At 38.2% G+C, this 27,040-nt stretch overlaps 1 protein-coding gene and 1 long non-coding RNA gene across 2 annotated transcripts in view; one reads left to right on the top strand and one right to left on the bottom strand.

Annotated features, from left to right (window-relative positions):
* The window catches only part of Creb5 (cAMP responsive element binding protein 5), a 388,897-nt gene that overhangs the window by 290,887 nt on the left and 70,970 nt on the right, over nucleotides 1–27,040 (bottom strand). Inside the window, exons 2-4 of the mRNA XM_005377470.2 lie at nucleotides 21,650–21,721; nucleotides 15,661–15,754; nucleotides 6,165–6,286 (exon numbers count right to left, since the gene is read on the bottom strand). Coding sequence (XP_005377527.1) covers nucleotides 6,165–6,286; nucleotides 15,661–15,754; nucleotides 21,650–21,703 — 270 coding nt within the window. The 5' untranslated portion in view covers nucleotides 21,704–21,721. The remainder of the gene's footprint in view (nucleotides 1–6,164; nucleotides 6,287–15,660; nucleotides 15,755–21,649; nucleotides 21,722–27,040) is intronic.
* On the top strand, nucleotides 9,023–20,815 carry LOC102011963. Its single transcript, XR_259886.1, has 4 exons — nucleotides 9,023–9,145; nucleotides 11,814–11,937; nucleotides 17,939–18,061; nucleotides 20,428–20,815. It is a non-coding gene; the product is annotated as an uncharacterized LOC102011963 (long non-coding RNA).

The following is a 27,040-nucleotide window of genomic DNA, read 5'->3' as shown; positions in this document are numbered from 1 at the left end:
GACAAAAAGAATGCTTCTCATACGAGCTACGAGTTCTCAAATCACTGGGGTGGGGAAAGAAATAAGTTGTCATCTCTGATACCATTGTCAATGAGTGTTTCTTTTCAGTCATGCTGATAAAAAAATGGAAAAGATCAAAAACAGACTCATCTACTAGGATTAGGCAAACACAGTGACTTTTCAAAACCTGGATAAAACCAAGTTTAGGTTTCAGAATATTCTTTTTCCCCAGACTTCTGGGGGAGGGTGGGATTGTTTTACACACATATCTTAGAAGCCACATGTGAACATAACCGGAAACATGCAGCTGTTGCAAGTTTGCTCAGCTTGGTATCTTAGTTTCCATCCAGTGCCACTCATACCCTCCCCAGAGAGCAGCCACCCTGCCTAATGCAGGAACAAAAGTCTGTGTGAGAAGGCAAACGGCTTCCCTCTCTGCACTCTCTCTCTCTAGGTAACTGGTGGCATCAGGTAACAGGGCTTCTAGGTACAGAATTTAATCACATGGAACGGTCTACTTTCTGAGCTGAGGCTGACCCAGCCATGCCCTGTTCTGTGACTCCTGTTGAGCTGGGATCCAAGATCTTAAGATTGTAGCTTGTCCCATGTTCCCCTGTGTTAAACAGTCAATACTCTCTGGGGATACATTGCACTTTTCATCATTTGGGTAGAATTCTAGAGCATGGAAATGTCCTATTTTGCTATTTTGGCATCAGCATAATGAGTCATATTTAGGTCCTATGGGAGAATAACAACACTTAGCACTTATACAGTGTGCTTTTCATCTTCAAGGTCTTTAACTATGTCAGGCTGTAATGTTAGATTTCTCTGGGCAAGACAAAGGAATTCATTTCTCGCCCTTTCATTTGCCCTTCCTTCCTTGCATGTGCGTGCACGAGCATGCACACACACACACACATACGCACAGACACACACACACAAACTATATGATAAAGTTAACTCCTGCTATCTAGATATATAATTGAATTTCTTTTTTAAAAAGAGTAATTAGATGTAAAAGGTCAATTCAGTCTTTTCTTTCATTCCATTTCTTTTTTAAAAAATATTTTTGTTTTTCTTTCCTCTAACATAGAACACAAAATCAGCACTGATTGTCCTTTCAACATTTCTACATGGGTTGCGGTCCCCACTTGACTTGCTTCTTCATGACTCATGGTCTTTTGCATCATCTGTGGTCACCGAGGAGAATTCAACCTTTCTTTGAAGGGTTAGGGAAGCTCTGCCCAGCTCTATGCTCAGACCTCTCTATTTCACCTCTATCTACTCCTGGCCTGGGTGATTCCATCCCATCTAATGCACTTAAATACCAGCTCTATGGCTGTGACACTCAAATCTACATGTCCAGCTTGGTCTTCATCCCTGAATTCCAGTCTTCTGTATTGATCTGCCAGTCCAGTGTCTTCATTTAACAAGTCTAAAAACAAAGTTCCCCAATTTTTCCCTCTCCCTCTCTCCTCTTCTCCTTCTAGTTGTATGAACCAAATGCCTTGGTGCATCCTTAATTCTCCTCTTCCTATCACTCCACAATCTAATCCTGTGCCTCTGTCTTCAAAATATATTCAGAATCTACTCCCCTCCCCCAACATTTCCACTTTGGGTCAGTCTGCTACTACCTTAATTTAGATTCTTTCAAATACCCAACTAACTGGATTCTGCCTCTCTGCCACAGCCCTCTAACAATTTACTTTTAATTTAGTAGCCAAAGTAATCTTTCTGAAACATTAAATCAGATCCTATCATTCCTCTGCTCAGAACTATTCTCGATCTCACTCACAGTGAAAGCCAAGCCCCTCAAATGGCTGGCCAGGATCGCCTGGATCTGCCCTCCCCGACTCAGCCTCTGTCCTTATTGTTCACCTTCCTCTACCCAAATTAGCCTCTCTGCACATCCTCCAACACACAACCCATCATCCAACTTCAGGCCTTGGCACTTGCATTCTCTAAACTCAGGTCACTCTTCCCTCCAATTCGCAACTAACTCAGAGCTTCTCCTCCTCATGTCTCTGCTCACATGGCCCTTTACCAAATATGCCCTCTCTGAGCAACCCAGACCTGCTTGGCCCCCTTCCCTGCTTCATTTATCTCCATTGTACTTATCTCCATCTGACATAATCTTTTCACAGATAGATCAATAGATTAGATAGTTGGTGATTGATTGATAGATAGATAGATAGATAGATAGATGATGGAGAGATGTTTGTCTTCTCCACCAAAAGTAAGCTACATGGAGGCAACAGCTTTTTGTTTTTCAATAATGTTATTCAGTGGCATATTCACCAATTCCTTGGACTATGCCTGGCATCCAGTGGACACACAAAAAATCATTATTGAATGAAAACTATGAACAAAAGTGTCTCATATGTTTCAGAATAGAGACTAGCTTGAGTTCTAAATCACAGGCATGCCAAAATGTGTGATTCCTGCTAGTGAATTACAGCATGTTTTTCCAAAGGGGAAAATTGTTTATTAAAGAGATATGACACAGTGGACTTATTTTACTACAAAAAATTGAGACAATTGTGGAAGTTGTTAGATATGCAGGTGCTGGGTCTTTTGCCAATGGACATAGCTTGCTTTACCCTGTTCTTATTCTATATATGCACTGAGAGGATGCTTTCGGGGAAAAGAGTCAAGATTAGGAATCTGTTGAATAGAATTTTCTCCAGTGAACAGTCATGTGGACTAAGCAAGAATCAATTCTCTATTTACTCTACAGCAGAATTTTCTAGACCAAATTGTAGGTAGAAATTTAAAGATGGAGGTCAGGACCAGCCTAACTTTCCCAATATTTTGTTATGAAGTACTTAGTAAGTTCAATTGAGAACTTTATTTCTCTAGATGAATTAATCCACCCTCTGTTTTATGGAAACTTGCTGATGAACCAATCTGAATCTTCTGTTAAAATATACAGAGGCAAAGAAACCAGCAGATAGTTGAGATACAGAATTAAAAGAAAATCATCATCTGGATATACAGTACAGTGCAAAAGAAGAAGACAACACTTAAGGATAATAAGACAGGCCATAAATCAGGACTACTGTCTGAATTTTTAAAGAAGTGAAAGAATACATGAAGTAGGAGTCTGAGGTGGTACTATGCCAAGAATATTGATAACTAGAGAAACGTGGCCCAGGGGAAGGTAAAAGCATATTGTCAGATTGAAGATCATTAGTCCCACTCTTCATTTCCCTGCTCCTGAGGTGGAAGCCACCATCACGGCCCATTTGGCAGGTGGATGAGTCACTTGCTATAGGTCTCAGGAGGATACTCTCTCAAGCCCTCTGGTTGGATAAGACAAAGGAAGAGGAAGATTCAACAGCCTGAATGTTGTCCAGCTTCCCATGCCTAAAATGAGGCTCTGGCACAAGCCGGTACTGTCCTCATGTGTCAGCTCCAAGCCATAGCAAAGGCTGCCGCAGGATCCCTCATCCATGGATCCTCATGAAATTATCCCATGACTGTGAGCAATATTTAAAAGATAGAAAACAAACAGCTCTACCACTGGGATAGCCTTTTTTCTCAATGCTTCTTGGATAATTATTTTAGTTTTTAATGTAATAATTTGTATTCTTCCTCAACCCATAAGGAATTTAAAGCAAATTATGAAACACATATAACACAAAAGTATTTTTGTTTTTAAATTAAAAATCAGGACAAGAGAAAATATAAACTTGAACTGAAAGTCTGGTACAGCGGGGGAATAAATTATTGCTCATCATAGTATTCTAAAAAGTTCTCCAAGTTAAGCAGTAGAGTTGGCTTTGTGTTAATCTAGCAGTCAAAATGAAAAGAGAAACAGAACCAGCTACACGAGTCTCACATCCACAAGGAGAAACTATTTCAGTTCCTCAAGGGAGACAAACCATTTCCTGGAATTCAGACCTGCAAGAACTCCTTACACAGGGCTTCATATAGGAAATCATGAATAATATAATGGAGAATATTGCCAACCACACCCCTACCATGGGCTTCATGAAACTGTTCTTGGTAAAATGCCTTTAGGCAAATCAAGGGCACACATTACAATTCAAACCAGTCCATAAGAAATGAAGTCAATATGGACCACGTACATGTCATTCTTACAGTTCAGTTTAATCTAAGAAGCTAACTTGCATTACCTGGAGAAATGAATTTAACTCCACTCACCAGACACTATCCTTTTTCAATAAATATATAATTACTAAGAGAAGTAAATGTATCACTCAACTAGAAGGAAGTCATTATATGAAACTTTCTGCCAGGCATGGTAGCACATACCTGTAATCCCAGCACTTGGGAGGCTGAGGCAGGAGGATTGCTGTGAGTCTGAGACCAGCCTGAGCTACAAAGTGAGCTCATAGCCAGCCTGAACTGCACAGCGAGACCCTGTTTTAAAAAGACAAAAAAAAAAAAGAAAAGAAAAGAAACTTTCTTCTTCTCCCTTGCCATTTTCATGGGCTTTTAAAACTCAACTTCTGTTACAAGAGAATATAAAATTACATCTATATATAATTTTATCAAGTTAATATAGAATATAGAATTTTATCAAGTTAATTTTTAAAGTGCTAGGCAACAAAAACAATTGTTATATAAGTATTTGTTCAAAAAAGGGGAAAGGGTGACCAGTCGTAGTGGCACACACCTATAATCACAGCTTCTTGAGAAGTGGAATTGGGAGCATTGGAAGTTTAAGGTTAGCCTAGGCAACTTGGTGATGCACTGTTGTAAAATTTTTTAAAAGTTTACAAAAATGAAAAGAGCTGAGGGTGTAGCTTAGTGCTGCCTGAGTTCAATGTCCAATACCATACATGCACACAAAAAGAGAGAAAGAAAGAAAGAAAGAAAGAAAGAAAGAAAGAAAGAAAGAAAGAAAGAAAGAAAGAAAGAGAGGAAGGAAGGAAGAAGAGAAAGGAAAGAAAGAAAGAAAGAAAGAAAGAAAGAAAGAAAGAAAGAAAGAAAGAAAGAAAGAAAGAAAGAAAAAGAAAAAGAAAAAAGAAAGAAAGAAAAAATGGAGGAAAGCATTTAATGTTTGGCAGGGGGGAAGTGGAGAGATGATAAAATATAAATGACAAATTATAAATACAGTAAGTTGATTGAGACTTTATAACCCTCTTTTCGTGACTTTTCCTGAGGCAGTACAGACTGAGGCAAGCCCTGGGACATCATGATGTAAGAATGTGACAAGAAAAGTCTGGCGCAGGGGGATTATTATGATTTCACATAGAGGAAGATTCAAAGCCTTTGAAACACTCAGAAAAACATCAGAGCCTTTAAAATTTCTTCTGTGGATGGAACAGCTGGAACTTCAGCATTCATTACTACCTAGCTGGTCCTTCCCCTCAATCATCTTTCACATCCTACATTTCCGTTCATGGACTGTGTCTAATTTGCTGTTTAGTACAGTGTGGGCATTCACTAACGCTCTACGACAGCAATGAGAAAGATACTAAAGAGCCTCCTTGTTGTATTTACTTATGACCACATCTCTTTCCTTACTCCTGCAAAGTGATTTTACAACTCCAGTACAATACTATGATAAAAATCAAATATATTCTGAAGAGTCTCATGAAGTGAATTTCTTACACTGTTAAGAACAAGTGTAGCCAATCTATTTGTAGCTAACTTATTTATTTCACCCGTAATGGATGTTCACTAATCTGACCAGGTAACATGAACAGGAAGTAATTATGAATCTGGTAGAAAAGGACTGGAAAGATTATGGAAGACAGTTACATCCTGGGCCAAAATCAGATGAAATCCTCTTTCCTACTATTATTTGCCTGATTTTTGGCCCTTTGTGTCATTTCTTCTGCACTCACCACCCCCATAAGTCCTGCTATTAAACACTTAGCAAGGTAACACAATTGGTTGAGAATAGAAATAGTCTGTGAGTTTGCCTGATACACCTTTAAAAACCAGGTAACTTTTGCAAGGAAGGGCTTGAACTTCATTTTTTAGATAACTATCTTTCCAGTGATTTACCTAAATTTTAGATTCTACCACAATCAAAGATTCATCAGTTTAAAAAATTAAACAAACACATGCACATAGATTAAATTCTGTTCCAAGTCCACCTAATCTGCAGGGCTACCTAGTTCCCACCTGAAGTTTTTCAGCAGGCATTCAGGGGCCGCCTCTCGTGGCTTCCACCCGAGCGAACCTACCCGCTTGCTGCTCTCCTCTTCCTGAGCCTTCCTGAATTCATGCTCAAAGGAGCAGTCCAGCTCGCTGAAGAGGCCCACCTCTTCACAGTTCTTCAGGAATCTCGTGGGGGTCGGAGTCTGATCTGAAAACAGAGGCCCAGAGATCAGGAATGGGCTTTCTTCCAAAGCCAGTGGCAAGCATGTGCTAAGTTCATTAATATCCTCCCCTGACCTTAAAAGATGCCTACCAGCCTTCCACAATGACAATGTGTAAGAAAATAAAACCATAACCTCCAGAGCAGGAAAACCGTGATGTCTGCAATATGTGAAGGCTTTCCACACCTCTCTCTGGACAACCTCAGGAGATCTCACTCTCTGCTTGTCTGGAGTCCATATCATTTGCATTCAGTTGCTACATGTGGAATGACCTTATTTAAATAAAAAAGGGGAAAAATGATTTAGCCAAACTTAAGCCAAAAAAGTCATCTGTGCCAGTGTTAAGACTGACTTCAGGGGGTTGGAAAGAGAAAGACTTTCTAAATTTTTATAACAAACAAAAGAAGCAAACAAGCATGTTAATTCTTTTTTCTTAATGGAGAAAGAAAATTCAGCAATTCTATCTTATCCTGGGAACCACGGAGGGGTAATAAAAGGTTCCAAGTCAAACACATTCAGCTTCCATCCTTTAAAAATATCAATATTAATTTTATTTTCCTTTGCCGTAGCCAGAAGAATTTTCTGAAAATGCTCTTCAAAAAGAAAAGAATTTCTTTCATATTCTTAACTTTCTAGAACGCTTACTACTGGGGTTGCTGAAGCTGTTATTATGGTTTAATACTTATGTGGCCTTTCCAGTTTACATTTTCACACACGTTCTCTGGAATCTAGTCTCACCAGGTCCTAGAAAGTAAGTAGAGTAGAATTATACCCATGTGGTTGCTATGGAAAGTCATGTTCCTTGGTGAGGATGCACGTGAGTTGACACAAAAATTTGCCTCTTCTCAGAAACAGAAGATATCAGAACTGGAACGGGCCGTGGAAGGAAACCTAGCCATGCTGATATTTCTTTTACAAATGAGGGCTACTGAATCCCAGAGGGACTGAAGATCTTGCTCAAGGTCTCTTGGTGACACTGGGATCATAACCAAAGCCGTAGTTCTATTTCCACTGTGTATATGTATTGTCCCCACCTAAGCCCATGGCACACACTGGCAAATTGCTTGTGGCGTCTGTCCAGCTAACCTGCACTCTGACCCAAGATCTTTTTCTGCACAGTTCTCTAAGCCACTCCCATCAGCTAACAGAAGCATGCCCTTGAGCTGAAAGGCATTTGCCATTCCGGCACTCTATGGATATCTGCATTAGAAGAAACCAGAACTATGTTTACTTTCTAAATCATACAAAGAGTAGTTAATCCCAATAAATCAGTAAATATCCAATGGGATCCAAAGAATATCTTACTATCTGTGGAGCAGAAAATAGTTGGATATCCCCATTGAATTAGCCCTTCCAAGGCAATGTCTCTCAATCACCTATAGGAAAAGGACATTAAGCCTCCAAACTGTTGAGTTGAATTTCAGTGCAGCAGTGTCAACTGCATTTTTCCCCATTCCTAACCTGACCTCCAAGCCACTGAGATCTCCTGGTAGTCTGCAGAAAGCCTACCATGGATGACCACAAACTGGGCATTATCTATAAGAGATAGATGCATGTCTATACCTATATGTCCAGTATATACATATAATTATTAATATCTATGCCAAACCTTGTAGTTTACAAACATTTTTACCAATGTTATTTAGAATCTGGGTCTCACACATTTCTATCAGGCAAATAGGGTACATGTTATTTTAAAAAATGGGAAAATATGTTTCCTTTCACAAAATCACACAATTTGTAACCATCTCACTACTATTTAGTCCTCTCTGACCTTCAGACAGGAGGCCTTTTCAATCTAAATTCAGTGTTTTGTCCTCCCAGGTCCAAATGGCCCTGTTATGTGTGTAAAACACAATTCAGACAGAAATCTGGATTTGAAAATAGCATGATCTGAGGGAAGTTACTTATATTCCCTGGACCTCATATTCTTCATCTTTCAAGTAAAATTCTAAAGTTTTAGAATTATATGAATTCTAAAATCTCCACTATAATAGGTTAGTTTCAAAAGTCACTGTTCATAGGTCAAAGAAATATAGGACTGTTCAAAGGACAGTTAAATGGTAATATCAGTAACAGCTGATAATTAAGGTAGAGATAAAGGAGTTGTCTGAATAAAAGGCATAAATAGACAAGCTCTGAGAGTAGAAAAGTAAAGATGTATGTATGTGTGCCTCTGTGTGCATATATATTCTTCTTGGGTGCTAATTTATGCCAGATGCAGTGATAAAAGCTTTGCATACATCATCTCATTAATTTTCACAGTAATACTAATAGGCAAAAACTATTTGCCCTATTTTATTTATGAGGAAATTGAGTCATGCCTCAGGCATGATTTAGAAATTACATCACATAATTGTACTGATAACTGGTAACCCTAACAACTCTTGGACCCTTTAAAATGGAACCATTCTTGGAATCATTTAGATCCCTCGTACAAAAGAACTGCGTCACAAGTCTTCCAATTCTCTGCTACTTTACAAGAATGTCTCTGAGAAAATACCATGCAACAGAAATAAAAGAGTAGACCACTTGTCATCAGCGGGAATTTAGTTTGCCAGGTTTTAATTTTCCTTTGTTTTTTTTTTTTTTAGAGACTGAGAAGTCAATGGCCATAGTTCAAGGCAGAGAGAAAGTCAGCCTAGTAGCTTCCAAAGGACTCCTAAACTCTAGAGCAATTGTGAGGTAAGGACCTTGACATCAAAAGCAGGCTGGCCAGAGGAGGGGCCAGGCTCCACATAAAGTGAAGAGATGTTTCTCGCGTGTTCTAAAGCAAAATGATTCCCAGGCGTCAGCATACACTATACAAGTGAATGAAGAAAGTGGAAGAGTGGCACAGGAGTAAGGTAACATTGTCCATCATGTTAGGCCCTTTCAGGAATACGAGCCATTGGGTAAGGGCTGCTAAGAGTAGCAGAGATAGCATCTTGCCTCTCACCCCCAGATCATAAACCCAGAAGATGGCTCAAGGGTTGTTACGAAACGCAACTTGTTTTTTATTTTTGCTATGTGCTATTTTAAAAATCCAAGTAGATCTCTATATCTATATTTGGAATATGCAAGGCTCACTGTTCCTAAGTTTTCATTCATCTACTTGTAAATGAGATATTTTTTCTAGTCACAACAAGAATCAGAAAAGGGAGCTTAATTTTTGCTTTAACATTTATTAGAATTAATATCTCTTTGATCTCACATAGTACAGGTTCCAAGTAAGCCAGGAAATGTGCAAATGTTCAAAAAGGACAGCTAAATCTATCAGCTGCTTAAATAACAAAGGCAGAGTTTCTTAGTACCATGAATGCTTTCAACAAACTATTGTTCCTACTAAATTGGACCTGAAGTTAGTGGGTAAAATCCGTGGCTATAAATTAAAATGTTTGTAAACCACGCCTTACTGAGATCCAAGAGCACATACCAGGGAGTTACAACATCAGTAACTTCTACACCCTGAATAACAATGGCTACTTTGGTGAATACTATCCCAGATGTGTTAGTTCAATATCGATAGGAGACAGACACTCCAAGGACTTCCAGGAACTGGTTTCAACAACAACTCTGAAATGAGATGATTGTCTAAGATCTAATGTTCACCTTTTTTTTTTTTTTCAATGTTTCCATTTCAGTGGGGAACATCCGAATGAGAGAAGGGGATAACCCCAAATCTCAAAGTAACCTAAAAGTAAATAACTTTTGAGTTTGAACTTCACCTGAGTTGAAAGGTTTTGTTATTTTGTACATTGGACTGGTGCTGCATAAACACTTACACATTACCTTTTCACAGACTTTGCAAATAGCACAGCAGGTTTCCAGGAGACCCAGTATTGGGGATAAGCATAAGTAGAAAATCTTACCCACTTCTCTTACTGTCACACATATCCTCAGGACACTTGGACCCCACTTGGACAAGAAAAATTGGTACCAAATAAAAGAGAGTGAAATACTGTCATTTGCTGCAAACTGGATGGGGCTGGAGAACATTATGCCAAGTGAAATAAGTCAGGAGCAGAAAGGCAAACACCATCACTTATATTCCATTTATATGTGGAAGCAAAAAATATTAATCTCATAAAAGAAGAGAGTAGAATAGTGGTTACTGGAGGCTGGGCAGGAAGCGGAAGGGGGCTGGAGAGAGGCCACTTTACAGGTATAGGAGTGTAGCTCGAAAGAAACACTAATCCTTAACGTTCTATAACACAGAAGAATAATTATAAGTGATGACAATATTCCAAATAGCTATTAGAAAGAATTTTAAATATTCTCTACACAAAGAAATGATAAAAGGTTCAGTGAGGGTGATAGCAGTTACCCTGATGTAATCATTACTTACTGTATATATGTATTGATGTATCACACAATACATGTGTACATGTACTGATGTATCTACAATTACATATCAATTAAAGAGAAAAAATAATTAAAATTATTTAATTAGCCAAATAATTTAAAAGGGCCTTTAAAAATCTCTTTGCAAGTTTGGCACATTCCAGTATCTGGCTCCCTGAATTGCTGCCTTTGTAAAAGCTGGGGAAACCGTACTTGCCATGTTGTGAACCTACTTGTGTATCTACCTGGAAGAGCACTAAGTACTGGCCTTATGATTTAAGAACTCATCTATATGATAGAAAATTCTGTGCCATGTTATCAGTGACACAAACCATGGTATGGCTAAAAGTTTTCTTTTGTAAAGCAGCTCTCAAAGGTCCTTATCAGTTTATAGTCTGCCTAATATCAACTGCTTTGGCTCCAGCAAATATGACTATTGCAATGTAAAAATAAAGGACAAGCACAAAGTTAAACTCCAAAACATGATTCTTCTTTGAAAAAGTGTGTAGTCCATTCTACATTTAATAAAAATTTCTGTCCTACTTGGTTTCAGAGCTGCATTTGAGTTATATGTTTGTCTATGTTTCATTTTCCCCAGTGATTAAAAATAAGCAATAGAAAAGTCCTCAATTTAAAAATAAGTGTATAAGGGGAGCCCATAATATATCAGAGAGGAATATTAGATTCCTAAGCAGCTTTCTTTTTTATTGATCTCTTATTTTCAACTATGTATGGTATCACTAAAGAACTATCTCAAGTAATTTTACATTATTTGATATGAAGTTGATAGTAGCTAGTAATACAATAAAATACTCACTAATATCAGGTCAGTTACTCTAAATGTTAGTTTCAATTCATGAGCATTCTAATTACAAAGTATTTTTTAAAAATGCATTTTTATTATTTTCATGACTCAAATTCAGCCAAAACAATGTGGCTGGATGGAATTTCTCAAGGGGGTGTCTCAATCAACAGCAAAGGAATTATAACGAGTATGTCAATTTTAGTAAGAGTTAAGGCTCTCCAAAAAGGCATTTTCTGTATTATTCTTTTCCTAGTTATATTTATCTTTTTACTTTTTTCAGGAAATGTTTTCTTTGAAATATTTTCTTAGTTCATGTCTTCCTTTTAATATAGTCCTAATTAAAAGTTTACATTAAATGAAAGTTTAAATATATAATCCTTTTCCAGAACTTGAGAGGCCAAAGCAGGAGAATCACAAGTTCAAGGCCACCCTGGGCGGCATAACAAACTCACACTCTTGAATCCTATGCTGGAATCCATTTATCACCAACATGAAGAGCTGGTGGGCCAGGTACTGTGTAAGTCATTTAGAAAATGAGTCATTTAGAAAATGTGCCGACAAGGGTATGTGTCACAATATATGCCCACCTGGCTCTAAAAGGCATATATTTGGATTTACAATAAACAAGTATATATTCTGCACCTTCTCCATCAACCCTCAGCTACCCCAAGTGTTCCAACAGCGATCAAGCCATGATTTTAATCTGCTTTAGAGGAGCTGGGCTGCTAAGAAGGGTTATTAATGCTATGAGATCATATCTCTTTTGGCAGAGTGAATTAAGGGATCCAACATGGTTTTATTTTCAAAATCTGCCCTGAATAGAAGAAAGCTAAAGCTTAATGTTTCCACTTAGTACACAATTACCTGGGTTCTCCTACATTCTTTATCCAAAATAAAAGGAAAAAAAAAACTCGTTTTCAGTTGCAATAGAGACTTGCAAGCCAGTTTTTCAGTATGCTTCAGAGTAAGACCTCAGAAGTTTTCAGGTGAATTATTCAAAATTCCATTTGCCTGACCAACTTGAAACATAGATGAGAATCTAACAACTACTATAAAAGTGAATAGCCACTTGCATCCTACTTGTCACAGTGGGTGAGCGCAATCTGTTCCTTGCAATGCTAATGTATTAGTAGAATCTCCTTTTTAAAATGTTTGACTATGTGCTCCACTTGATGACTATTGAGGAAATAAGCCAACAGTATGAGATAAAGCAGTTCATCGATTTATATCCAAACATAAGACCAAAATGTGTACATGTTCTCAGTATGTGTAGCTCACCAAATCTAGCTGTAGAGTAAGACATTTATAGACATACAAGAAGTTTGGACCAACTATTTATCTCTTTTATCTTGCTGCATCATATGGAAAAACAATTGAGTATTAGATAACATATGGTATATAAAGTACAGAGCACAATTACAGGCATAAAGTAAGGCAAAAAATGGTAGCTATTACTGTTATCATGCTGCCCCATAAAATGGGGCCATCCTCCAAAGTAAGGCTGCACATGCAGCATGTGTGTTACCAGACAAGTGGGATCAGGCCTTCAGATGTCTGTAATCCCACTCCTGGCATCATGGCCCAGGGAATCTTGCAGATAACTGGTCTGTGCATGGAAGGAAGTTGATGCAAGCACACCCATCCAGATGTGGACAGAGGGGTTGAAGTTGTCCTTCCACCACCATTCTTTCATCCAGCATTTATTGGGTGCCTACAAAGATTGTTTTGGGCTAGATGCTAAATACCCTGAACTGAACAGACTTATGAGCTCCCCCTTTCTCATGGAATTTACTGCACTCTAGGAGGATGTGGAGGAAGAGAGATAACAACAAAACTCTCCCCAGGAAAGACAGAACTTGCTGGTCCTCGATTTACTGCAGGGAAGAAAGATACCCTGCGGAGGGGCCATGTGCTTCAGTCAAGTTTCTTGAGTTTCTTTTTGTCCTCCAATTGGAATTTTCATTTGGAATAAAAATTGTCTTCTCAGCTAAAAATAAAGTTACTCTATGAAACTTGGTTTTGTTTTGGATTTTTTTTCTTCTTGAACCAAACCTGAGAACCCTGCTGTTAAATGGGAGAGGTGGAGATGTTTAACAGGGCCAAATTTGGGAACTCCTGGGTGCTAATCAAAATAGTATTAAAATAAGTTTAAAAACCATCTTTTTACCTCTATTCTGAAAATTGACCATGGTATTCAAATTGAATGGCTATCTCACATAGTAGCTGGTAATTTTGCAAACTATATATATGAGCATATTTTCTTCTTCAGATTCCATGTTTGTTCAGATTTCATGTTTGTTTTCCCTTCATTTTCTTATTCCAATTTGACATAGTAAAAATTAGAGTTCCTTTTCTCCTAATAGTTTGCCAGGTCGAACTTCCAACGACTCGCCTCAACAGCCACCAACTAACAAGGATCTGGTAAAACAATCGAAAGTTTGCAAGAGATGAATCCATAGTTTATTTTACACAGTATGTAGAGGAATGTTTCACCCATTGTTCACACATCTTTAGCTGCCTTTTATTTTCTCAGATCTGTTCTCAGGGCTCCTTGTAAGGCCAGACTTTTAGTCAGACTGGCAGTCTGACTAAAAGACACTACGCTGCCACTTACCACTATGTGGGCAATGTCACGCATATTTGCCACTCTCTAATACTCCCCTGCTGCTCCTCTGCAACCAGGCAGTCTATTTTAGGAATTTAGTTTGGGAAAAATAGAGGAAGAATTTGAGAATTTAAAAGTTGGGAATGCAGAGTCTACAGCCTTGTTGCTTCTATGTCCAGTGCTGAACTACTACATGTGACTCTGCAGAACATAGTAAGTGACGAAAGCACAAAGAAAAGTCATCCTTTTTGACCCTTCCAGGCTCTCATAACTCTTATAAATAGGAGCTCTGCAGACTTTGGGAAAGCGGAAGCAGTAGCTGAAGACCTGACTCATTCCAAACCAAACAGGGGCTGAGACAGAAAAGGCAGGTGGTGGTAGAAGAAAGGGCAGATGATGCTGTTGAATGCCAGAGTCTGCTACAGGCACTCTCAAGTCGTTGGTGGGTCTGTGAAGCTGTGGGAACAGCTTGACACCAGGACTATGTAAGCAGGCACAGCCTGGCCATGGAGTCTGCGCACCAGGGCTCTCCACCTCGCCCTGTTTGGTGAGTCAGGAAAGCTTCTGATAATACTAGCTACTCAGAATATTGACTAGTAATACTGATAATAAAATAAATAAAATTTAAGAGCCATCAAAATGCTAAATCATAAAAGGCACACCTGCCGGAGAAGTCAGTTTCTCTCCTGATATCAGTTAAATTTGTTCATAGATATCTTACATCTTTCATGATGCCAGGGAGAAGAATCATCAGAAATCATTGGATTATCCTGCTGGCATTTATGAAACTCTAACATTATTTCATTGGATCTTCTTAATAAACTTGTGAAATAAAAGGGCAGATATAATCATTCCATTTTATGGAGAAAGAAACTGAAGCCTAGAAAGGTTCTATTACTTCGTCAAAGTCATGTGTCCAGGTGAGGCAGAGTCTAAGCTAGAGTTCAGATTTCTACTCCTACCCCTGTACTCTCTAATTCACTGCAGTGCCTCTCAAAATGTGCAGGAATGGCAAGGAATTGACAGATCATTACTATTATTAATTTTCTGCTCACGTTTACTGAGCATTTGCTATGTTTCCATGTACAATTTCATTTAATTTCTCCCACTCTTGAGGCAGGTACTGTTTTTAAAGAAAACTTCACTGATCATCTTGAGAACAAGCTCCTTCCACAAAAGATGCATAGCATTTTCCCCTTACAATACTCATTTGACGTATATTCACATGAACTTCTACAGCATTTTTGTTAGGTTTTCATATGTAAGCTCTGTCATGATGTCCTCAAGGACCAGAGGCAAATCAATCTGTGTATCTCCTATAACACAGTGAATAACACAATGTGCCTTATAAATGTTCAGTTAATATGTGATACTTGAATGATCTGCTGTGAGTTTTTAAAAAAAAAAAAAAACTTATATGGAGCCAAGTTTCACTATAATAGATATTTCACATCATAGTTCTTCAATTACTTGGGTGAGCATGACATTAGCTGATTACACTTATACAATAACTTAGATACGTATACTTTCAAAGTACAGAAGTTGTCCATGGGAATCAAACAGAGAGGAAGTACCTTGCATAAAACTGATCTAGTCACTCAAAGTCTCTTTGCCCAAGGGCTCCTTACCTGATAACATATTGTCTGTTTTTATGGAGGGAAACTTCAAAGTCATTTCATGCTTGTGCCTGTGAATCATCAGATGGTCCTCTGTTGGGAAGCGCTGTTGAACAAATAGAAAAAAAAAGAGGGGGAGAAAGAGAGGAGACATTCAGTTTTGTAGCACATATTTGCCATCATAAAGACACGCATTTATTCAATATCGCAAATATGACAGTATTACAAAACAAAAAATTCAGCCTGAAAAAGTGAGAAAACGTAAGTAAGCAAAGTTACAAGCTGTTTTAAGCAAGCAAATGTTCTGAGATGTTCCTTTCAATTACACATAAATACGTGCATTGTAATTTCCTTCCAGTTTGCCAAAGGGGTTACCTATGTTGCAGAAGAATCTGATTAGGCGCTAACGTTAAGAACGTCTTTGTCTTTAGCCATTCTCTGACTCCCCACACCCTCCCTGGAAACTTTTCAAAGGCCTCTGCTTTTCAAATAGTCCATCGATATAACCAGACATGCTGACTAGTTAGAAAATTATATATTTCCTTAGGAGCTAGAAGTTTTCATCTGAGGGTAGACTTTAAATTTTGCATTTGCATTTTAGGATAAAACAGAAATGGATAAGTGTGCACCTAAAGGCATTAAAATAACATAATGAGGGGGCTGGGGATTTAGCTCAGTGGCACAGCGCCCCCTGGCAAGTGCAAGGTTGTGAGTTCAATTCCTAGTACCAGAAGAAAACCAAAACAAACAAACAAACAAAAATAACATAATAAGGTGTGATCACATAATATGGTGAAAGTTTAAATTTTTAAAAAATTAAATATTCACTATATATTTCGATCACCCCTTGTATACAGTAAAAAATGCTATGCCCTAACACTGCCTAATATCAAGCAGCCTTTTAGAAAAGGGGGAAAGTGGTTTCAAATGAATATTTACTTCTGGTAACAAAAAATAGCTAATAATGGCGACACGCAAAACTAAACTTTTCGTATTTCTCCTTTTGAATATCAGAACACTATATCCAAAATAAGAGAGTGAATTTAGACCTAAAGAGCACTGGGAGTTTGCAAAACCATATGGAACTTTTCTCTAGTAGTTACTGTTTTACATAATAGTGTGAAATTAAGTCTAAGGCATGATAAGTATGCTAGACATTATCTATAGATTAACCAAAAGTAGGAGAAATGCATAACATAGAAAAGAATTTGGATTCATGTCAGACTTTGGGAAATAATTATATACCGTGCTTAATTATTTGACATATTGAGAAATGTACACCATGACATTTGTATAGTGTGTTTCTGTTTACAAAGATCTGGCCTACCCATTATCTGATTTTGTTTATAATCATACAAAAATTTTATAGTAATATGACAAATTATTTTTAGTGTTCTGTACTCTGTGTTGTAGAGTAAACCCATATTTTATTTTAATTTTCAGGGAATGATATTATGATTGTTAAAAATATGGTTTCCAAATATTTTTCTCTGTCTGACTTTTGCTCACTTGCTGGAACTGAATTTTCTGGCCCTCTTGTGTTGGGTGGAGCCATGTGACTACCTCTTCCCGCTGAGTCATGCATAGAAGCAACTGGTTATCCAGAGGCCCGCATCTAATTTCTGCTGTAAAATCCTCCATCATTCCTCTACCCCATTCTTCGTGTAGCATGGAGACTCAAAACATTAGAAATAGTCACCCCTCAATCATCCTAAATCTCTAAAGGATTATAAGGAACATTTATGAATTCTAAAAGATTGCAAAAAGCTTCCTGCCAATCTACAAAAAAGAATGTATCCTTGAGACACAGAAATAAACTTTTGCTGTTTTAAGTCAGTGAAGCTTTAGGGTAATTTGTTATGGTAGCATACCCTGGCCTAACCTGACTCTGACTGGTATGTTTGTAATAACTGAATTTAACCAAGTATCTGTTTCATCAATGTCAAATAAAAATACAACAAAAGAATAAATTCTGCTGAATGTTTCTAAATCCTTCATAATATACAAAAATGAAAGTTTTTATTTCCTTGAGATAGTTTCAATTATCTTTGTATATTACAGTAGAAATCATTCCTGCAAATAATATGGATTTATGTTTAAGAGAATGAAGGCTTCACTGGGCTACATTCTCTGAAATAGTCTAAAAGTACTTCTTTGCATGTGAATTATTTACTTCTCTTTTGTATCGTATAAATTAGAAAGCAAAAATTTGCAAAGCATGGTAATTATGAAGATTTCTGAATGAACAAAAGTTTGTTTTATGATACTCATTCCTCTTTCCAATTCCCAGCATTCTTCCTCTTCCTGAAAGTTCCTGGGTTATGGAATAACACTAAAGTAAATACTATGATCACACCGACTGACCTAATTGTGAGGGGCTGACATCCCACCAGAAGACTCCTGGGACTACTGGGTGACTACTACATTTTCTTAATTCTAACCACTCTTTGATTGAAAGATGGATATGTTTTTATACTAGCTTGACAGGAATAACACACTTCTACATCAAGTAAAGACATTAAGTTTTAGATACATTTTTTTATTTAAAGCTTGGAGGCAAAGAGGCTTGGAACGATTCCTTAGAATCAAGAAAACTTTGTAAATTGTCATTCCTCATTTCTGTCCAAACTTTTTCTCAGTCCATTCAGCCTTCTTAAGGAAATAATCTGCTTCTTCATTGAGATGGTCAAGGTCATTCACAACTGATTTTATTCAGGGCTGGGGTGTGGCTCATAGGTAGCTTGCTTGCCTCGCATGCCCAAGGCCCTGTGTCCAATCCCCAGCACTGCAAAACGTTAAATAGAAGGCTTTCTGATGTATAGTTTAAAAATAGACCTTATTCAACCTTTACTACCTCCTACACCTCAGAATTTGCATGTGACTTCATAGGTTCTCCTTCCATCTCCTCCTGCCTCAGAGCAAGAAATGTACAGGCACCCTTGTGCACAGTATCACTGTTTTCTGGGGATGGGTCCCTGGAGCACCCATGCTCACGTCTTCCCTTTTTTCACTGGTTTCTTGCCCTTTACTAAATCCAGCCTGGCTATCCTTTAATTTTAAAAAAGCTGCCTCCCTCTCAGGCTACCATTAGCTCACTCTGCTTCCCGTCACTGCTTAGTGCTCTTGAAAGGGTCCTCTATGCCTGCCACCTCCGCTTCCTTACCGCCCACTCACTCATTAATCCCTTGCAATCTGGCCTCCACTCCTCTCCTGCCAAATCCAACAGCCTCTGCTCAGTCCTCTAACTGTCCCAGCTCTCCCGGTGTCTAACACCAGTGACCACATGTCTGTGGCATAAATTTATTTATACCCTTTCTGACTTCCAAAAGGAGAGAAGACGGTTTCATGTAATACATAAAATAGAGAAGGAGCACATCAGTTAGAAGGAGGTGAGCCAAAAAGAAAAAGAAGTGAGACTAAAACCAACATGCAAGCTATCAGCAGTCATTCTCAACCAAGGGCAAATCTGCCTCCCAGGGGACAGCTGGCAATGTCTGGGAATGTCTTTGTTTGTCACAGCTGTGGAGTGCTACTGGGATTGGGTGAGTAGAAGCCAGGGATGCTATTAAATGTCCTACAATGCACAGGATGGCCTTCAAATAATTATTCAGCCCTACATGTAATGGTGCCAAGCTTGGGGAATTCTGCCACATTAGCCTGATGATTTGTGTTTAGTTCTAAATTCTCTTTCTTTTGGCTCACCTAAATATCAAATGGGACCAATGATCCTTTCTTCTTCTCCTTCTCCTTTTTTTTGAGATAGTAAGGATAGGGTCTTGCTATGTTGCCCAGGCTGGCCTTACACTCACAATGCTATTCTGTAGGTTGTTTGCTTATTCTGTTTGTTGCTTCTTTTGCTGTACAGAAGCTTTTCAATTTGATATGATCTCATTTGGTCTTGGTACTATTTCCTGTGCAACTGAGGTTCTGTTCAGAAAGTCTTTGTATATGCTTATGACTTTAAGAATTTTACTTATTTTATCTTCTAGCAGATTAAGTGTTTCTGTGTAATCATCATGTACTACAAACATATACTAATAAAAAAAACTTATCATCTTAGTGTCCTAGCCTCCAAAATTTCTGGGATTACAGGAACCTATCACCACATCTGGCCTTATCCTTCCTTAAAATCCTCTCCTGTACGACAGTGTCACTCACAACCTCTGACATTGATGAGACTCCCAGTCTACACTAAGCACTCTTTTGCCTTAGGTGGGTCTCTGGATAGCACATCCCATTAAGTGTTCCTTCCTTACAGCATGTTCCCACTCACTTTCCCAAGTCAATCCCCTTATTCTATGCCTCAGGATGACCTATGATCTTTTTGTGAAAGCTGAAATAGACAGACTATCTGATTAATTGATCTTGTGATTACAGATTTGATACCTAGACTAGAAGCTGTCTGAATGTAGGGACACATATGTCTTGTCAGCTGTTATTTTTCCAGGCAACCAGAGTGCCTGACCCATCCTGGGCTCCCAAAAAAGTATGCTGAGTAATTTAAATTGAATGAAATGTAATGTCCCATTGTCATAGCAAAGGAAAGCAAACTTCACAAAATACCTGATTTCCTTTAAACAGACTGAGTGGGAGTCATTTTTCCCTTAGTTAGACACCAACTTTTAACTTAGTGAGGTGTTGTTCTGCATTCACCATGGACAGTCCTGGCCTAGCAGGATTTTCCCGTTACTTATCAACCTGTATTTTCCTAGTGATTTCTATGTCTTCAAAACCAGCTTGCTTCAAAATAATTTTCTCTACTGCTTTTCTTATTTACAGGTTGGAAATAAAGATTGGCACCAAGATCCTGGTGAAACTTCCAGAACTGGAGCAGAGGAGTCTGGTTGCTCAGTGAGCAGCTGATAATACTGGCAACAACATCTTGCGTTTCTGTGGCTTCTTCCCTTCAGAAGCCTCCAGAATCCTCCAGGAACTCTCCAGGGAAATACTATAATAAGGAAGGTCCTTAATGGGCATTACCTCTCACCTGATTCCTAGGCATTGCTCCGCACAGTACTGCCAACGCATTACATAAACAGCCACCTGATGGGATTCGGTTTCCATGAAACCACTGAACACTTTAAGGAAAGGGTGTAACTTAGGAAAATGCCTATGTTCTGAGTTCTAAACCTCTCTTATATCCCATAAATAAAGATCTTGGCATGAAAGGGAACACATGTGGTCATTTTCCACACATGTGGAAGCTAGAACTTGGAGATATCCAAAGGTCAAGAGAAGAAAAAGTCACCATCATGCTCCAAAAATAAAATGCAAAACTCTGATTTTAGATTATGGGCATTTCTAATTTCTTTGAAAGAATTACATTTCATTGTAACAGTCTTAGCAGCACCAGCAGTAATAGTAGTAAGGATGGATATTGACTGAATGCTTTTTATGTTCAGGTTCTATATTAAACACAATACAGGCAGTATCTCATCTGATCCCCACACTATTCCCACTTATGACAGGCATCAGAATGAACAGATTCAATCCAGGATGGCAGGACATCTTCCCTTCTTAAAATTTAAGTACCTCAGAAAAGTGTAAGTTCTAGAAAAGGAGGGGTCCTTTTACTCAGAGATAAAACAAAAAAAAGGTAAAATTCAATCTATGACGGTGAGCCACTTTACCAGTACTCCATTGGCCTAGCTTTTATTTAAATGGCTCCTGTGAAGGTAGCCACCCCTATCTCCTTTCTGAAATGAGAGTCCTGTGTAGCTAGTTGGTGGGCAGGATGCATCTGACTTGGTTCCACAGAAAGTTACAAAGGAAAATGCCCAAAGTTGTTATACTGGAGGAGGGGGGAGTTTCAAACTATTTAAAGCAGAACATAGTAGTGGTAAAGATGTTGATGGTAATGGTAACGATGAGGAAGACTCTTGGTAAGGAAGGAGAGCCCAGGTTGGGCACCCTGCAAGGTGAGAGTTGCTTTCTGATCAGAAGACAGATGTAGACAGATGTACTCACTGCCAGCCACAGCGGGGAGGAGCCATTCACTCACCTGGGAGCATCCAGGGGCACTGCAGACAAAGGGCCTCTCCTGCTCCAAATTCATCTTGGATTCCTCATAAATCTGAAGGGTCAGGGGGAGAGGAAAGAGGGAAAACAGAAATTTATAAATATCTCCTGCTTCAGTGGCTCAGAGGCCCTTTCCAGGCCAGTCCCCAAGTCCTACTTTGCTGAAGGCCATTGGCACCACTAGTGTGGGTCCCTACTGTGCTTTCTTGAGTGCGTACTGAAGAAAAAGGCCATCAAAATGTTGCTCCAGAAATCTCGCCTGTGGATGTTGAGATCCACCTGTAGATGGATTGCCAGGCAAAACCCACCTTCCCAGGAGATTACGAAGCAACGTACACCCCACCCACCTATCCTCACTAAAAGCTGTTGAGGCTGATCACTAGGACAGCAAGAGAGACAGCAGCCAATGGGACACTAATCTTCAATGTGAGGGTCAACCCTGAACAATGTTTGCAATGATTCCCTCAGGATCAACCCAGCTAGCTTGAGGATTTCCAAGCTATTCAAATTAAACCTGGGACCAGTTTAATCAAACTATTCAGTGGATAATTGTGGTCTTACACTCCTTTTCCAACTGTTCAACGAGGCCCCAGCAAAAATTATCCAAGCTGTGTGAGGATATCTAGAATCCAGCAAGTGCACCTTGGATATTTTGTTAATTAGGCTTTGTAAATTGATTTGAAATTAACATGAAGCTAGGAATGCTGCCTTTTTGATCTAGATAAATTATTTAAAATAAAGTAGTTTTAAGGAGCAAAACCTTATAATCAGACATATGTTAAATTATACTATAGTCTTTTTAGATGAAGTTTCCATTTTAAATGTCCACTGGGCAAAGTTTGAGTGTAGTTTATTTTTGCAAATCCTCCAAAGCCAATACAGTATACACAGTTTTGTAGCACTCCTCCCAGCAACACAGATTTTGAAAAAAATCATGAGTACTATGAAAATTTAAGCTACACAATGTAGTTTTCTAAGTCATACTTTTAAAAATCAATTTTAGAGTTCAATGTACATATGTGTTACATGTGCTGTTAATGATATATTCTCTGTTATTGAATTAAAAGGTACTACTTTAACTCTGTACACAGAAAGTAATTTGTTTCTTTAAAATGCTACTTGTGGACTGGGGGTATAGCTCAGTGGCATAAGCACCTGCCTGGCAAGTGCAGGGTCATGAGTTCAATGTCTGGTACTGCAAAAAAATAAAATAAAATAAAATAAAATGCTACTTGTGGTTGATTCTAAAAGGTCTCCCAAGGCACCTTGACTCTGGAAGAGAGTTCTGCTTAGGAGACACGGCAAAAGTGACCATTTGCTGAAGGAAGTTTCATTCTCTTGCCACCAAAACAAAGTCTATTTTATACATCTTTATACTTCTCCCTCCAAAAACTATTGCACTATCTGTAATAAAATATAATACACATGCCTACTTTCATTCTGAAACACAAAGCCATAACACTTACACTGTTAGTTACATACTAAGAAACAAAATTTGTAAATTTTAAAATTGCAAACTCTTTCCAAAGCATGCAGTTTTCACAGAATAATACCCTTTCACTCTTGGCAGGATTTCCCATGGGTTGTACACATTTATTGAATACAGTGTGAAAATTTAATGCTATCTGTGCAATACGTCATGATGAAATCAAGTAATTAGTATTTCCACTTTTTAAACTGTATCATTTCTTAGTAGTTGAACGCTTTGAATGTTCTCCTCTACTCATAATATCTATAAGATGTTTCTTGTACTTATAGTCACTTCACTGAATTACATTTAGATGAAGAAGAGAAAACACATATATCTTTGGGATCTTTCTGCTGCCCTTGTCTGAGCAAAGTTGTGAGCAACTAAAATAGCTTCTTGTGTCTCACTATTCACTGGATTTTACCATTGCTGATCTTAAAGCATCCCTCCCCTACCGTGAATATTAGCAATTTACTTCTAAGTCTCAAAAGGAAGAGTGATTTTAAAGCTGAGAAATGATTTTGATTAAAGGCAAAATAAACAACAGAGTAACTGGGTTACCCATTAATTAAATATGTCATGTTTTTCTAGTAAATTGTTTCAAACGCTTTTCTGGAACTTCTCTGTCTCTTTGGGCCCAGTCTAGCTGACCACTGCCAGATCATTTAACTACTTCACGCCTCAATGTCCTCTCCTTTACAAGAAGGTGTCAATATCAACACTCAACTGCCTCACGTTTGTGACTTATTGTTGCTCTGTTGGGAGCCTACTACAGAGAAAAGGGGTGAATAAGTATGTTTGAAAGTAGAAGAGGTCTGTGGGCAAGTGTCGTTGAAATCTCACTCTAGTCCCTACTTATAAAATTATAAATTACTCCCATGTTTATCTAGGTGAATTTTTCTTAGATAATACTTGAGAGGTTTATTTTCTTATTTTTTTAATCTGTCTTCTTGATTCTGTTTACCAATCTTTTATTTATTTATTCATTTGGTGCGGGGAATCGAAATCAGGACCTTGCACTTGCCAGGCAGGCGCTGTGCTGCTGAGCTATATCCCTGACCCCTTTATTTTCTAACATTAAAAAAATGCCTCTTTATCAACATTAAGATTACAAGACATGAAATGGAAAAATTCTATACATATACAATTGTGGCCTGCATCTGAAGATAGTAATTAATGATAATAATTAAATTACTGTCCAAGAAGAAGAATTTGTGAAGACTGGAAGTATTACTGCTAAAAGTTTAAGGAGATTCATTAAAATAAGCCAAAGTGAGGAAAGAGACTGACCAAACTCAGGCACACAAGTATGAGAAGAAATTCTTTTCTACTATAATGCCAACTCTCTTCCCAAATGCTGACTTCCCCCCAAATTCAAGCCCATCAGCTAATACCTTAGCAATTCTGTTTGCTATCAACATTGGCTACCTGATCTTACTTACCAGTTACAATTTGCATACAAACTGCAGCAAATACCTTGGCGATACACTATAATGATAATACTTGGAGATATAACAAAGCTCAGCGATATAGATTACCCTGCCTAATTGAGCCTCCATGATGTGGATGTTACATTTAGAGAAATATGAGCATGCAATCTGATATCCACTGAGACATGTCAGGAAAAGAATTATGCCTCAGGAGAAACACAAAGTCTGTCCTCAAATCATTTATAATTTAGTCATCAATAGATTCTACTGCATTACTACTGCCATTTTATTAGTTTATTTTTTTAAACATAAATGAGTCTATATCAATCTATTACATGCTCTATAATAAATCTAGACTAAATAATTTGGCAACATAACACTGAAATAAAATTCTTAAGGTAAAATGACAGTTGCTAATATAAAATAAGGTTAAGTGATTAATGAGGTCTAAGGTGAGTGGGTGTGTAGATGAGTGCATAAACCTCAACTGCTTTATTGTGATGCTTTGCAGTTCCCACATTTATCTTTGGCAAATAACACTCCCTTGCTAATTCTAATTGTAGGTGTCTGCAATAGTTTTACTAAATGGTACCACTGTACCATGTAGGCTTCGTTACTTTTATCAGCCAGTATGATCTGGCTTGATGTATTAGTCAAGAGCCATGGTTTTTTTTTTATGGTCTATTATTATCGTCCTTTTCTAGCACATATTGTAATAATTATTCTTTCAAACTGACTCCTACTAAAGTCCTGCATAGATTCTTTTATCATCCATCAAGTGGGGCAAATTACTCAGACATGATTTTAGCCAGATTGATCCACACTTGGTCCTCAGAAGTCAGGCCTCATCCTCTTATTTCCCATCCAGTTGTTTTACTGGCTGGGATTTTTAATAAGTCAAATTTTGTTTGACATCGCCGTATCCTGAGCTCCACTGCATGAAGTTTCTACAGTAGGCGTTCGATAAATATTTGTGGAATGGATAATGAATCCTGAATCATCACAATAAACTAGCCCAAACAGCCTCCCTGTTTTCTCCTCCTGAGGCAGTGGTTTTCGAACTTTTTTTTTCCGCTCAAAGTCAAGTTTTCAGTAAGGCAAGAGGTTCTGCGAGCCACTCACTCCACCTGTCCTTGTTACAGCCTGAGGAGAAATTCCCCCATGTTTTTGAGGGGAAAAAAGAAAAGCTGCTTCTAGTGGATAAAGCTAATTTTCATTCAATCTCAAACAAAAAGAGATTAATTCATTATAAACCAATCTGTTAGTATTGCCAGTAACCACTAATGTCCAGCCTATGAACTATGTGCAGGCTCTATATGACCCTACAGAGCACCCTTTGAAAAACAGGATGACCCTGTCACTTTGGTTAGAAACCAAACAGTCATAATTGTAGCAGATGCTCCCACCATTAATAGGTTTTAAATAGCACTAATATTTGTTCCTCTTTTCCAAAATCCAGACCTCAATGCTCAACTACAACAAATGCCTCATGAGTCTAATTTCCCATCAAATTTTTGGAAAACAACAAAAACCCTAATCATGCACAAAGTGAACTGAGGTTTCCATAGCTGACAAGGAGATGACAGGCTTGATTTACAATTCAAACTCTCAACTGCCACCGGATTGTTCTGGCCTCAAGCGAGCAAGAATCTCTCATTGTTCAGGGTTTGACCCCACAAATTCCTGGTCTAAAATAGGAAATCGTCTACAATGGCTGATGCAATCCATTCAAATACTTTGCCAGCCATTTAGGGATATACTTGGAAATACCATTTCAGGAACGGCAAACACTACAGAAAGCGAATGTTACTAAAAGCTTGAATAACCTACAGAAAATACAGCAAATATGTATTTTAAATGTAAGGATGACAACTGGAGGGGGGGTGACATTGTCTAGTTTACTGTGAGCAGCCAAGATGTTGCTCCTCCATCTAAATCACAGGCAGCTGTAACCGATCTTCAGTTAGCACTAAACTCCAACCCTAGTGAAACGCTATGAGCGTTCCTGAATACAGCAGAGAGATTCATAGAGTGATATGGAATTTGGAACAGTAAGACACTAACAAGATTGTTTAAATGTGAAAGCATGGCATGTACAATTATCAGTACTAAAGTTATGAATCTTCAGTGCTACAGTCAATAAGTATCAATAAGCACTAATACATTGACATGTCTCCATAGGCTCTGGTATTATTAACCTAGTTACAATGCATTATGAATCTGAACGAGGGTTTGAATTTTAATAGCAATGTTAAGCTTTTGTAGGGATTTATTGTCCTATCATGAGTGTGGGAAGAACCTTCTTGGCAGGACCCACGTGAAAAACCTCACTTCCTCATTGAGTTTCTGAGGCTTCTGACAGAGCTCCAGAGAAGAAAACTGAGCCTTTGTGAAGTGTTCAGGACAGGTGACACATAGGAGCAGCTAGAGTCAGTCACAACAGATAATGTTCTTGCTGGGATTAAAGATTATTTAA

This window comes from Chinchilla lanigera, unplaced genomic scaffold (genome assembly GCF_000276665.1).
Source record: "Chinchilla lanigera isolate Chin_1 unplaced genomic scaffold, ChiLan1.0 scaffold00009, whole genome shotgun sequence".
NCBI lineage: Eukaryota > Metazoa > Chordata > Mammalia > Rodentia > Chinchillidae > Chinchilla > Chinchilla lanigera.
This window is presented reverse-complemented; position numbering and strand designations above follow the sequence as displayed.